Source organism: Vespula vulgaris, chromosome 20, assembly GCF_905475345.1.
Source record: "Vespula vulgaris chromosome 20, iyVesVulg1.1, whole genome shotgun sequence".
In the NCBI taxonomy this organism is placed as follows: domain Eukaryota; kingdom Metazoa; phylum Arthropoda; class Insecta; order Hymenoptera; family Vespidae; genus Vespula; species Vespula vulgaris.
In genome coordinates this window covers 2,801,694-2,816,977 of record NC_066605.1, presented here as the reverse complement: position 1 = coordinate 2,816,977, position 15,284 = coordinate 2,801,694, and the positions used below count along the sequence as shown (strand labels likewise).

The 15,284-nt window shown below is 28.2% G+C and overlaps 1 protein-coding gene across 5 annotated transcripts in view; it reads right to left on the bottom strand.

The window, feature by feature from the left end:
• LOC127071081 (uncharacterized) overlaps window positions 1–15,284 on the bottom strand; it is a 152,938-nt gene that overhangs the window by 62,087 nt on the left and 75,567 nt on the right. Inside the window, exon 7 of one of the 5 annotated variants that reach the window (XM_051009954.1) lies at window positions 13,857–14,508. The exons of the other annotated variants lie outside the window; for them this stretch is intronic. Coding sequence (XP_050865911.1) covers window positions 14,470–14,508 — 39 coding nt within the window. The 3' untranslated portion in view covers window positions 13,857–14,469. Of the gene's footprint in view, window positions 1–13,856; window positions 14,509–15,284 lie in introns of those variants that run through there. 5 annotated transcript variants of the gene reach the window in all.

Sequence of the window (15,284 nt, the reverse complement as noted above, 5' to 3'; positions counted from 1 at the left end):
ATAATCTGATATTCATCGTTTTTTTTATGGTACATAGTTCTAACATATAGACACTTTAATTCCCCTCTTGAATTTAATTATACGGTTTAATTATTACTTCTAAATTTCATATATTAATCTTTTGAACAAATTTTATGTTTAAATTTATATTTAAAAAATCAAATTTATGTTTCAAAATTGAGTTAATATAAATTTGATTCAATATTTTCTTTGTAAAAGTCGCAAAATTGGAGTGTCATTAAAAAAATAGTCGATGAAAAAATTACAAGTAATACGATCGATAATATTAATATATATTCGTTTTATATATTGCATATGTACGAATACTATACCCCATTGTAATTTCCAATTTACACAAACTACATTCTTGTTTTTTTAAATAAAATGTTTCAAAATTATAGATTAATTGTTCATTCATTCATTTATATATATATGTGTGTGTGTGTGTGCGTGTGTTAAAAAATTTCAAATATAATTAATAATAATAACAACAATAATATATATTAATCTTATATATTACAAATATTATACCCATTATAACACGAAATCAATAAAAATTACATTTCCCATTTTACATTCAAATCTTCCAAAATATAAAATAAACTAGCTTAATTATATTAATCAATATCCTAAATATAACTTTTAAAAAAAAAAAAAAAAAAAAAAGGAAAAGAATCAGTATTCACGAATAATCAAGAAAAACGTCGATTTTCAGCGAAAACAATAAGTCGAACAAAAACAAAAACAAGGACAAAAAACAGGAAGAAAAAGAACAACGAATAAAAAAAAAGGAACTTGAAACATTTTCACGTGACGAATGTGACGAAAATCTTGAAAAAAAGAAGAAAGAAATAAACTTTAAAAAATGGAATTTAAACGGAGGAAGTCGTTACTATTCAAAGCAAAACGAGAGAAAGCAGGCGTCGCGACGTCCACCCTTTCCCGATCGGCAGTTTGTCATGCGTTAGGAGAACCTACGTACGTACTCGGAAGGGGTTGCACCTGCCGTCGTGACGTCAGGACCGGCCAAAGATAAACGGGTCGCCTTCAGTGGCGAGCATTAATTATCGTTTTCCTTCTTGGACGATCTTGTGCGATCTCTCTCTCTTTCTCTCTTTCTCACTCTATATATATATGTATATATATATATATTTTTAACCTTCTACCCCATTATATTCACGACCGTCAGTATAAAATATTACTGATTTTTATCTAAAAGCATCCGATAATCGTTACTTAAGAGTTAACGCTTTGTACACTCATGGTACCAGCATGTTTTGATCACTTCACGTTCTACGTCTTATCCACTTTGTCTTATCTTTTAATTATACAATGTGTATATATAGATAAATAGATAGATAGAAATAATACATACAAAGATTCACACACATATGTATATATGTATATATAAATGTAAGAGAAAGTTTGAAAATGTAGTTAGCTTTCAAAAGGTGTTTCGTGCGTGTCGAATAGAATGAAAAACTTACCACGTGGTTTGCGTAGATCGTATTAGATCGTTTAGATCGTTTACCGGTAACATTATTAATTCATGGTCACTGGCCCTCTTCTATCCCACGTTTTCTATCTAAGAGATAGGTATACATATGTACCAACATGTTGGTATGTATAACAAAAGTTGATCCTTATCAAGATCGTTAGAATATCGCTAGTCGTATTATCGTGACTTTCATACCTCACACTACATCCGTTTCCTTCAAGTTTTCCCTCTTTTATACGTTCGTACATACATATAACATACATACAAATATATATATATATATATATATATATATATATATATATATATGTATGTCTTGTTACTTTCTAGCATTATTTTTTAAAACGTATAGCAATAAATAATATCTATTGTGTATCCTATGTGGTAGTAAGTAGTTCTTAGAGTACAATAACTATCGTCTTAAGACCTAACACACATGAGTGATTTCTCTCTTTCTCTCTCTATCTATCTTTCTCTTTATCTTTCTCTATCCTTTCTTTAGCCAAGCAGAGTACCACCGTAGCGTTATTATTAGGGCGTCTAAGGCTACAAATAATGTCAGTGTTGGTGAGTGACGGTACTAGAGGGTGAAGAGAATTAAGAGAAGTACGAGAAAATAACGTTTGGTATGATCCGCGAGGTTCTATTTACGGTCTTCTACGAGATATTCCACTGACAATATAACTTGACTTGTGTATGGATTTAAAGAGAAAAAAAAAAGAGAGACAAAGACAGAAAGAGAAAGAGAAAAAAAAATACAAAAAAGAGGGTTGTAGCCGACGATGAGTCGCTAAAAATAAAAATATAGTATGGAAGCTTTCTTTGGAGCGAGAAAGATAGCACGATAGTCAGACAGAGAGAGAAAGAAAAAAAGAAAAAAGAGAGAGAGAGAGAGAAGAGAGAAAATCGTATCGTACGATCATATGCGAAGAACCGAAGCTGCGTGCCACGATGGCACGCTGCTGAGAGAGAAAGTTGCACCATGGGGGTGCTCAATTCTCCTCCCCCCGTTCACCCCCTCGTTCACCCTCTACCTCACCCCACCGTTCACATCTCTTCCTACCATATCACCATTCTTCGCAGCTGCGAGAGCACCGTACTGGGAATGAATGTGCGATGTGTCACGAAATTAATTGGATGGGCGTTAAAGCCCAAAGCGTTAAGTTTCACGGCTACGTATTCTTTATCACGTGCTCTTACATTTATGCTCTTTAATGTTAAGAGTTCAAGCAGCGTGATATATATATATATATATGTATGTATGTATGTATGTATGTATGTATATATACATATTTGAATGGTTGCATATACGTATGTATTTTTTATCACGTAAACTTACGTTTATGCTCTTTAATGTTAAGATCAAGTAGTTTTATATATGTGTATGTGTATGTGTATACGTGTGTGTGTATATAGGTGTTGAATGGTCAATTAATTGTGCAAAACATTTATCAATCTCCTCAGCTGTTACGATTGAATTTATGAAATGATTTTGATTATGTTACGTTTGATTACGTTTTTGTAGGGAGATTTTTGTTGACTCGTATCGCGTAAATCGTTTCGAAAATATCTAAATACATAAGAGAATTTTGCATTGGTGATCTTGATTTTTTTTTCTTTTAGAGAATGTTGAGAATAGTTAGATTTGATTGTGAAAAAGTTGAGAAAAAGTAGATTAACTTTCGAAGATTAATCTGTTATTTTCATACATTTATTTAGAATATTAGAAAATAATTGTTTGTGAAATTGTATGCAGTTTTGAAGTCAAAATATTGTAAAGGACTATAATATTTGTTTATTATATCTATATGTAATATTAGAATTATTTTATTTCTATTTTTCTTTCCTTTTATATATATATAGCACTATAGAGTTGAGTATTATAACTATCTATTCTTGTTTTTCGTATAGTATTATATAGTATAATATTTTATATTTTAAAAGTTTAATAAAATATTTTAAGATTGAAATATAAAATATGTATATGCATATAAATATAAAAAATGTACTGTTTGACAAACATAAAAAGACATAAACGTGATACAAAAAAAAAACCAATCATTATACAAACCTTTAAAATAATTATATTGTTCACTTTAAGTTCACTTTTTATTGTTTATTGAAATAACAAAACTGAAAAAAAAAAGAGAAAAAAGATACATTTTCCCTAAAGTGTAATCGCAATAATATACTAAAAAAAAAAAAGAAAATTATAATAAAATAAACCAATAAAAACAAAAAAGAATGGAAAACAAAAAAAAAAGAAAAAGAAAAAAAGGGACACCCACATAAAACACTTCGATGACCCACATAAATGATATCGAACTCGCACGATATATTAAAATAAATACATACCAAATAAAAACTTTAATAACATTAATCAGGAGATACGTATCAACGATATACTAACGCAATTAAGAATAACCCAACCCTTGTCCCAACTCTCTTCGGTTGATAATTACTTTTGAACTTTGACATCAGATATTTACGAGGGAGTAAGCGAGAAGATATCGAAGGTAGAAAAAGAAATAACAAAAACAAAAAGAAAAAAGAAAGAGAGAGAGAGAGAGAGAGAGAGAGAAAGAAAGAAAGAGAAAAAGAAAAAAAGAAGAAAAGAAAGAAAAAAAAAAATACAACGTGCGACTTACAACAGCCGGCCACTTTGGAGCCCCCACTTTATCAACAACTTTTGATCGCGATCGAGATCTAAGGATCGAGTTCCGGTGGTAGCTTGACGGACGATAAAACTCTCATCGAGCGCGTTCTCTCGCTTAGGTAAAAGAAGAGAAGAGAAGAGAAGAGAAGAGAAGAGAAGAGAAGAGAAGAGAAGAGAAGAGAAGAGAAGAGAAGAGAAGAGAAGAGAAGAGAAGAGAAGAGAAGAGAAGAGAAGAGAAGAGAAGAGAAGAGAAGAGAAGAGAAGAGAAGAGAAGACAAAAAAAATGAAATAAAGTGGAGGTTAGGAAGAAGGGAGGGGGTAGAGAGATAGAGAGAGGGGGATAACAGGAGGGGTAGGTATATACCAGGTGCCCGTATTGCGCGTTTGCCAATGCAAGTGGCCAGTCTGAACTACAGTGAAAAAGAGTAAGAGTGAGAGAGATAGATATAGGCAGAGAAAGAGAGAAAGAAAGAGAGAAAGAGAGAGAGAGAGAGAGAGAGGCCACACAGAGATAGGGGCCTGGGGGCGCAAAAAGATGCGTGTGGCATCCGTGGTGGCTCATTAAACGAGCTGCCTCTAAATTGGCCCCGCGGCAGCTCCGTAGCTACTTCTTAGGCGACCCGTCGAATATTTATGCCTGCCGCGTGGCAAGCCTCTCTGAAAGCTCCCTCCTCCCTCATCGAAGGTCCTCCTCACGCGGTCCCGCGGCTCTTTCGCTTCTGCCCTTCGCTATTCGAAGGACGTTCGTTCGTTAAAGTCATTATCGTTGTTTTAAAAAGGATAAAAAAGAGAAAAAGAAGAACAAGGAAGGTATTACAAGGTCTATTGGTATTGATACGGTTGTGTATGTATGAGTGTATGAGTGTATGTTTGTGTTTCTGTGTTTGTATGTATGTATGTATGTATGTATGTATGTATGTAATTGTATGTATGCAATATACGTATGTATGTATGTGATATTTTTCTATAAGAGTGTGTAATATGATCAATGTATAATATGGAATTTAATTTGAGATGGATAAATTTTGTTGTAATGTTTTATTAAAATATATGATTATAGTATTTTGATTGGTATTATTGTAATAATAAGTAGTATTGTATTATGTTGTAAGTAGTGTTATTTTAATATTGTAATATTGTTTTAGTAAAATATTTGATTTTTGTGATATGCATATATATATATATTTTATATATATATATTATTTGTTTTATTATATTTTGTCAATATATATATATATTGAATATAGTAATTTTGTTAATAAAATATTTTTATTGTAAATAATATGACTGTATTATACATCATCGAATTGATATATGATATTTATATCTTTCAAAATATTATAAACTTTCGTATTCGAAAATTTCAAAGAATATTTCATTTGCATTGAAGTTTTTATAGAAATCATTTTTAATATGAACGTAATTTCAATTATTTCATAGTTACAATATCCAACAATTTTCGAACTCTAATCTATCGCGCAATAAATAAATTAGAAATTTGTATCTCTTATTGTACTTTTATAAGTCAAATCTTAAATGAAATTTCACACGGACAATTTCAAATGTACAATTTCGAAGAGAACTTTCAAACCAATAATCATCTTCAATACCAACAAAATTCTAACTCGATATTTCGAATTATTTTCTAATACGAAAATACAACAATTTTCTACAAATCCCATGAGAACTACCAAGACAAATCAGACGTTTCTAAGAAATTTTGTCTAACATAAACAATTCCATGATATATCTATCGTTAGATAACCGTATAATGGTAGACATACGTATCAAATTTCATTAAAGAAAAGAAAAGAAAAGAAGAAAAAAGAAACAGAAGAAGAAAAAAAAAAAAGAAACAAAAAATAGAAAAATCTATTCGTCGTAGAAAGGTCATCGTTCAAAGGTCGCTTGAACTTTCGTTCGCACCTAGTCAGTGTTAGATGTTGCAGCGCTTGGTTGGTGTTGCCCAGATGCTTCGTAAATCAGGAACACGAGCCACGTTCGAAAAAGTCACTCGCCATCTCGACAGGACCGATAGCTTTTACCTACGACTATGGCGAGTGACTACGGGTTTAACTTACGCCTCGGTCAGGCCTATCCTCCAATCGTGATCCGTTAGACCGGAGAACCGGAGCCATGATATTTACGATTTGGTGGAAACGCAGTAAACCGTTTCCTCTCTCCCTCCTCTTAACCCCCTTACCCATCTACCCCTCATCTATTTCTAGTCGAGCTTCTCTTCCAACCCTTCTCTTCACTCACTTATTTTTTTTCTTTTTTTTTTTAAGAGAAAGAGAGAGATAGAGATAGATAAGAGAGTGAGTGAGTGTGAGAAAGATAGAGAAAGAGAGAGACAGATAGAAACATGGGAGAGAGAGAAAGAGAGAGAGAGAGAGAGAGAGAGAGAGAGAGAGAGAAAGGTAGATAAAAGGAAGAAAGAGAGAGAAGAAGATAGAAATAGAGAGATAGAGTTGGAGTTAAAGAGAGAGAGAAAGAGATCTGAAAACGCCAGTAAGTTAAATTAATCCGACAGTACGGATAATCTTACTTCCATTCACGTTGGCCAACCATTCAAGACGATCTCTTCGAGCTATAGATATTCTCTATTTTCTCTTGCTTTTTGACCGTAATCCGTCTACTCGTATAAATGGTGGATAAATACCAAGGAACGTACTCCAGCAACTAATATACCGCGTATACCGTCGTACTTATTCAAATCGGAATTTAATTTTTTCTTTCTTTTCTTTTCTCTCAATAAATATATGTGTGTATATACATCTGTTATAAGTATGTTGTTTAGTCATAGAAAAATTTTTTTATGATTGAAAGAAATAAATAGACGAGTATAAATGAAATTAAGTGAAATGGATTTCTTTTCTTTTTGTTTTCTTTAGACGGAAATTAGATTCAAGTTTTTCATTTATTTATATTATATAAATATATTATTATTATTATTATTTTATTTTGTTCAATTTATTTAAAAGATTTGATTTTAATCGTATGGATATTATAAAACAATTATCTCATTAAATTCTGATCGTTGTTGTCATCTCGATTGAAATATTTTTTGTACAAAAAATAAAAAAATAAATAAATAAATAAATAAATAGATAAATAAATAAATAAATGATAAATCATAACAGATCACTGATCCATGATGCAAATAAACTAGGAGACGAACGAATAGTTTGATATGCAAAATGTTTCTAATATCAAAACGTCATTTTATGCAAAGTTAACGGTACAGAGGACTATATACGGACATCTTTAAAAATATGATTAACGATCCCATCGATCTTAAATATATTACGAGAATGTTTCGATCAATTAAAAAACGAACATCGAGAAAGAGAAAGAAAGAGAGAGAAAGAGGAAAAGACAGATAACTATCTCGAAATATAAGAAGGAAAACATATTACGAATCAGACATTTTATTTCTAATCGTATCTAATAATTAATTATTTTTTTTTGGGAATCAATATTTATATTAAATCAATGACTATTTGATTAATATCGTTAAATAAATTTACATTATAATTAACTATTAATATTCACTATATAAATAATAATATTAACTATATAAATAAATTTACATTATAGTTAACTATTAATATTGATATAATGTGTTTGGATATTATTATATTATGTTTGGATAATATTAATATAATTTGGTTTATAATATTAATTAATATTAGTATAAAGTGATATGGTATAAAATAATATATTATATCTTAAGACTATTAATGTGAAACAGTTAATTAAAATTATTCGAAATTAATCATATTTTTTAATTTATTTTTTTTCGTTCGTATAATCATCCTTCTCTGTCTCTCTCTCTCTCTCTCTCTCTCTCTTTCTTTGTCTAAATTTGTATTACTATTACAAGTAATAGCGAAATAAAATCTTTATCGAATGTCATTTAAAAAATTATTCATTCAGTTCGTAACTCTTTCTTGTTTGTTTCACAAATATCACAATTTATTTTTTTATTAACCATTATTGCAAATATTTATATATTAACAATAATAACATATTTATGACAAGTTTTCTGAACTTAAATAATTTTCTGTAATTTCGTAAACCCATCGTAAATTTCACGATTAATAAATAGAAAATTAATTTACTAGATTAATAAATAGAAAAGAATCTGTGCAACGTAATGAAAGATTTTCATAAATCATGATTTTTATGATAACCAAAGGCATCGACGAAAGTTCAAACGGCGAGAGATTTTTCTATGAACGATAATAAGAATAAGAATAAAAATAAAAATAAAACAAAAGAAAATAAAATAAAAGAAAAAAAGAAAGAAAAAAAGGGAAAAATTATACGCAAATTAATTTCAAGCGATTCCGAGTTATAGAAATGAGATATACGACTAACGAGATGTCGCAAAAGAAAATGAAAAAAAAAAAAAAGAAGAAGAAGAAAAGAAAGAAAATAGGAGCAGCAAGAAATTGAATTCTTAATAAGACTAACATCATTCCTGAAGGATCGTGGGAGAATGACGATCGAAATTCGCCATGAAGAAATTATTCCGTCTTGTCTATCACCTTTTATCCTCTATCTCTCTTCTTCCAAGATGCACAGCAAGAGTTTTCACTGTTACTCCGCCGGTGCAAGGAATTGCATCAGCTTAGCTATAGCACAGCAAAGCTACAGCGCGTTATTATACGAACAGGAAGTTGCAACGTTCGACCTTACCAGCCTGGAAGTCGTCCCGAAGCGATGTGCTGCAGACGTTTAGATTTATTTCACGTCATTCTTTTATTTCTATCTTCCGACAATCGTGCGAATGTATTCTCGTGATTACATCATCAATCGATTTGGAAATTTAACATAAATGTGATAAATTAAAATAATATTAGAAACGTAGATATAGTAATAATTATAATACGAACGATTTTTCTTTTTTATATAATTACGTATTCATTAAATTTCATTGGAATAGAGTGATTAGATCATCAATCGATTTTGAAATTTAATATAAATGTAATAAATATATTAAAATGATATTAGAAACGTAGATATAGTAGTAATTATAATGCGAACAATTTCTTTTTTTTTTTAATATAATTACGTATCTATTAAATTCTATTGAAATAAAATGAAATTAAAATTTGAAATAATTAGACATAAACTATTAGTGCTATTAAAAATGTCTGATACTAATAGCACTATTTATCATTAGTAAATATTATTAATCAATTTTTAAATCAATATTACTGATTAAAAAATGTAATACTACTTATATCAATGTATATATATTATAATATATCTACATATTTTATTATTATTATCATCACTATTATAAACTCATTAAATTGTCAAATAAATTTTATTACCAAACAAGTATTACAATAATATTAATTTTACAAATACAGCAAAAGTTAATTAATTCTAATCGTTAATGAAAAATTTTAGTATAAAATTTATTAATCGCCTGATCTTTTCCCTTCTTCTTAAATTAATTATCAAATTTCTTGTATAACAAAATATTAACATATAAAAATTACATTTCGTAGAAACTAATTTAAAAAATCGAAAAGAATATAAAGAATAAAATAAATTAGAAAATTAAAAACAAAAAAAAAAATAAGGAAGAAAGGAAAGAGAAAAGATTAATATCAGCAATTCGAAAACAATATTAATCGAAATACAATTATAAATAATATAATATTCTTCCAAATGAAATAAATACTTCTTTCTCTCTATCTCTCTCTCTCTCTCTCTCTCTCTCTCTCTGTCTCTCTGTAAACAACTTTACATTATACGTATCGTCGATAACATCGATGCTGTCACGTGTGACGATAAAGGTGTAGCTGGGGCGGGGGAGAGAAAGAGAAAGAGAGAGAGAGAGAAAGAAAGTTGGAGATATAGACGAAGAGGAGGAGGGAGAGTGGAGAGGGGGAGGGAAAGGGAGAAGACAGAAAGACGCCTCGAAGGAAAAGTCCAGTAAATTGTCTCTAATTAGGGAACGATCTCCTCGAATTAAATCCACCTGTTAAATATACAGTTACATCGTTTGCAAAAGAGAAAAAGAGTGAGGGAGATAGATAGAGATTGATAGAGATACATAAAGACATATATATATATATATATATATATATATATATATATAAACAGAGAGAGAGAGAGAGAAAGAGAGAGAGGAGAATGAACGCGAAACTTAAGTAAATGGCAGCAGCTGGAAAATTATCCCTTCGAATTATCATCCTTCGTGCTCGCTGCGAGGAATCGTGCGGACCAATGTAATAGAGTCTATGAGTTAAATTACCGGCTCTCGCGGCGTCTGCCGAAGGGTTACGAAAACAAAAAAATTCCTTTCTCTCTTTTCAACATATATACATACATTCATACATTCACATATACATATATACATACATACATACATACATATATATATACATACATACATATATACATACACTTACGTACGTACATATGTACGTTTATGTATGTGTATGTACATGTATGTATGTATATGTAAGTATATATCTATCGAAGGATGCTGTTCTTCCTAGAAAGGCCTCGAAGGCGACGATGAATACGATCGCAATCCGGTATCGCAATTTGGTCAGGAAATCGCGTGCCACTGATACCTTACACGAAGAGAGAGAGAGAAAGAGGGAGAGAAAGAGAGAAAGAGAAAGAGAGGGAGAGAGAGAGAGAGAACGATTCGAAGGAAAGTATACGGAATTTTGTAATTGCACGCAAAAGGCAACGTACTATTCATTCGTCTATCTTTGATCGATATCCTTTTTTCATCTATCTTCATTCGATATCTTTTTTGGTATTGAAAGGATCTAATTTGTCAAATATCATCGATTTTATCTTTTTCTTTCTTCTTATTATTTTTTTTTTCTTTTTTTTTTTAAGATTGTTACACAGTTAACTTTTCTTTTTTCTTTTCCTTTAGTTCGTCACGAAGCTAACAGAGTTTATGGAATTTTAATTAAAGTCTGTTCTAATTCGTTTGATTCAATTTACGAAATATTATTCGTGTTATGTTTGTTAATATTTATTAGGAGCTCGACGGTTGTAATCTTATTTCGATGGTAATTGTATTTTTATATAGGATTTTAAAATCGATCGGATAGATTATTCTTTTTCTTTTTTTTTTTGATTAATTTTTTTTTTTTTTTTTGATTAGTTATCGGAGAAATTAATAGAGTTCAAATGGTTGAGAAGAATGTTGTTTCTTTCTTTTTTTTTTTTTTAATACTCGTTTAAGTAGTGAATGTAGTAATAATAATTTCTAGTAGCAATATTTTGATATTTAGTTGCAATCCATTAATTAATTGAGAAGGATAATAATTTTCTGATAATAGAAAAAATAATTTATAGTTAGTTCAAATTTCTATATAAAACTTATTAGATTGTCAAGAAAAAAAAAGAAAAGAAAAAGAATAATCATATTAGTAACATGAAAAATAATTTCTAATAATAATAAGTTCGTACTTGTAAATTAATTAAACACGAAAGAAAAAAGAATTTTCTAACAATAAAATACAATAATTTCTAGTAATAATAAATCGATACTTATGACCAATTATTTTATCAAGAAAAGAATAATTTTCTAATAATAAAAAAAAAAAAAAATAATTTTAATGACAATTTCTCGATGATTACAACTCATTAAGTTATCAAAAGAAAAAAAGTAATAATAATAATAATCTCTCCTTATCGATAGATCGTTACTAACGATCCATTAAATTATATATATAAAAAAAAAAAAAAGAAAAAAGAAAAAAAAAAAATAATAATCCTTAGAACAAATCTATACGTCTAGATATTAACATTCACATATTTCTTTATTTGTTTGTTACATATTTCACTTAAAAATTATTCTCATTTATCCTTAACAGCTGGATAAGTATGGAAATCGAGCAATAACTTAATAATATTAATGTTATGCATGTTTCTTTAATAACACGTTTCAGCTTTGAATGAAATGCATAAATAGCACGACCTTGAATGAAATGTCAGAGATACAATTTTGTGATAAAGGATGTCCGTAAAAAAAAAAAAAAGATAAAAATAAAAATAAAAAAAGTTTTAATACAAAATTAAAGAAAATTTTAAAAGAAAAAGAAAGAAAAAAAAATAGTTCATTTGAAAACGCATTAACCAGAACCAATAATAATATAGCATGTGCAATATTGAACATAAAATTGTCGATATTACAATATCCTTACTGTCAAGTTGGAATATGATTCGAACAGCAGATGCAGCTGCTGATTATTGCTGCACGAGTATGCAGCCCAGAGGCGAACGAATGGAAAAGAATCGTAACGATGTAGTTACATAACTGGCATTTTAATTGACAGAGCTTTGGAAAAGTATATAATGAACCTGCCAGTTTATACATATATTATATAATACATACATGCGTTGTTACAATAATATATATAATAAACGAGCAACCATGCAAATCGTATTGTCATCTTTTCTTATTGAATTTTCTCACTTTTTATTCTTTATCTTTTAATCGTCGAATATTGAGTCTTGAATCGTGTAATAGAGAAATGTAATTCTCTTTGAAATCGAATTCGAATACTTTGCGAGTCGAATTATAAATCTTTTGTAAAATTTTTTCATTCGGATCACATTCGTTTAATTTTTTTGATATAAGGAGTAACGAAGAAATATTTTTTTTTTAACACATAGAGGAGAAAATGAAATTTTAATAGTTGTACTTTAATTTTTTGAAATGAGAAATGACGAAAGAAAATTTCTTTTCTTTTCTTTTCTTTTTTTTTTTTTAAGTGTACTCGAAATGAAAATTTGATAGCACAGTTCATTTGAAATTAGTTAGGGATAAGGATCAATGATCTAGAGAGGATCTAAACTAATGTTCGTTTCAATCTCGAATCACACATTTACAGGAAATTATTATTTCTTTCTTTTTAAATTGAAAGAATTTCTAAAGCTAGTTAAACGATATAATCGAGAGCAGTTTAAAAATAATTCAGACAGTGAAAAATATAATTGCAGAATGTTACTGTACAAGAGAAAAATTTAACGTTGATTTTATAATTAATAAAAAATTTTAATTTGTCGTTTAATATATTATTTGTGTAATATTTTGTATTACAAATTTATATTAATATTATTTATATCATAAATTTTGATGTAATATTTTATATTGGAAATAGGATACTGATTCAACAATGTGTTATATCATACTTGTTTTCAGTATTATAGAGTATTTTATATCTATAAATAAATTAACAACAACAAAGAAATACATTCTATCATTTATAATATAATTTTTTATTGTATTTAATGAAACTACATCATAATACACTATACTATAAATATATATAATAAATTCAAAAATAAGAAATACATTCTATTATTTATAATATAATTTTTTTTTGTATTAAACTAAACTACATCATAGTACTTTATACTCTATATATATATATTATAATATAGTATAGTGTAATGTAATATACTTTTGTTTGTTCAGATAAAAAATAAAGAAAATTAAAAAATTACGACATTAATTAAATATCCATCAACGCGATATATTAAACTTCCAAAAAAAAAGGAGAAAAAAAGGAAGAAAAAAAAAAAGAAAAGAAAAAGAAAGAACAACTCTTTCAAATACCAAAACACAAAGAAAATAATAAAATTGTATTCTATTATATACCTAATATATAATATACATAAACAAACAAATAAATAAATAAATAAATAAAACCTTGACGGTAGGAAATCCTATTTGTAAGATATCCATAAATAAACAGATGGGAAGATGTACGTATGGTTAACACAAGTATAACCAGACTTTAAAAGTACTCGTATAGTCTATCTCTGTGAAGAAGTTATAGTAGTATGTATCGTAAAAGCTACGCGCGTGGCTTCCCGTTCTTGACATGTTTTGATACAAATTAAGCGAACGACGTCGAGTGCAGGGTGATCGAGTAGCCTCGGTTTCTCCCTTTTCTTCCCATCACGGATATATATTTTCTCCGAGGCGTGATTAGTTAAACGTCGTTAGAATAACGCTTGACAGCCGTCTCCGTAGAGTAGGCGCCAAAAACCTGGAAACGATTTATAAGCTCCCAAGACGCAACCCTCCGAGTCATCTTGAATCACTTTCACGAGTTTCTCCCTTCGAGAAAACTTCTTCTTATTCTTTTTTTTATTTTTCAATTTTTTTTTTCATTTCATCTCTGCTCTCTTTGGTATTTTAATATATATATATATTTTTTCTGTTTTCTTTTCTTTTGTTTTTTTTTTCTCGATTACTTTCTCTTTCTCTCATTCTCTCTTTTTTTTAATCACATTTCATCGTACATTAGAATCAATTGTTGCGTGTTCTGTTCTTTTTGGATAGTTTCGTCTGGATAATGTCATTTTATAATTTATGAGAATTTTCATGAAGTTTGAATTTGTAATGAGGTATTATATATTAATTTATGTTATTCAATTATTATTGTTATTATTGTTATAAATTTGTAATAATTAATTAAATTTTTTTTTCATATAGGTATGATAATGTATAAATGTTATTATTATTGTTATTATTATTATTATTATTATTATAAATTTATGATAAATAATTAGATTTCTTTTTCACATACACCTACGCAATAGATATGATAATATAATAAATATTTTTTTGTTAAGTGACAGCTGACTATTATTAATTTAATCATTAAATTTAATCATATTAATGATCGTTTAAATCGTTTCAATAATACAAATTTAAATTTGGTATCATGCATAATTTTAATAAATCCATTTTAAATTGATTTATTAATCTTCTTTCTTTTCTTTTTTTTTTTTTTATTACCATGATCAGAAATTTATTTTATCTTTTATATTAAAAAATTCATAAATAAAATCGTACTTCTTATATCTTTGAATATGAACGATATCATAAATATATTAAATCGTATTCCTATATTTTACATTTGTGCATATAAACGATGAAAAATTTATAATAATAAAAATCTGTTTTAACTAATCTATTTTGTTATATAAATATCATAAAAAAGTAAAATACTTTCCATAATATAACTTTTCTATAATATTTATTTCAATTTTAAATATTGTAATAACAATAAAAATTAAATCAATTTATTCTTAAATCATTGAAGTATAATATTATTATCA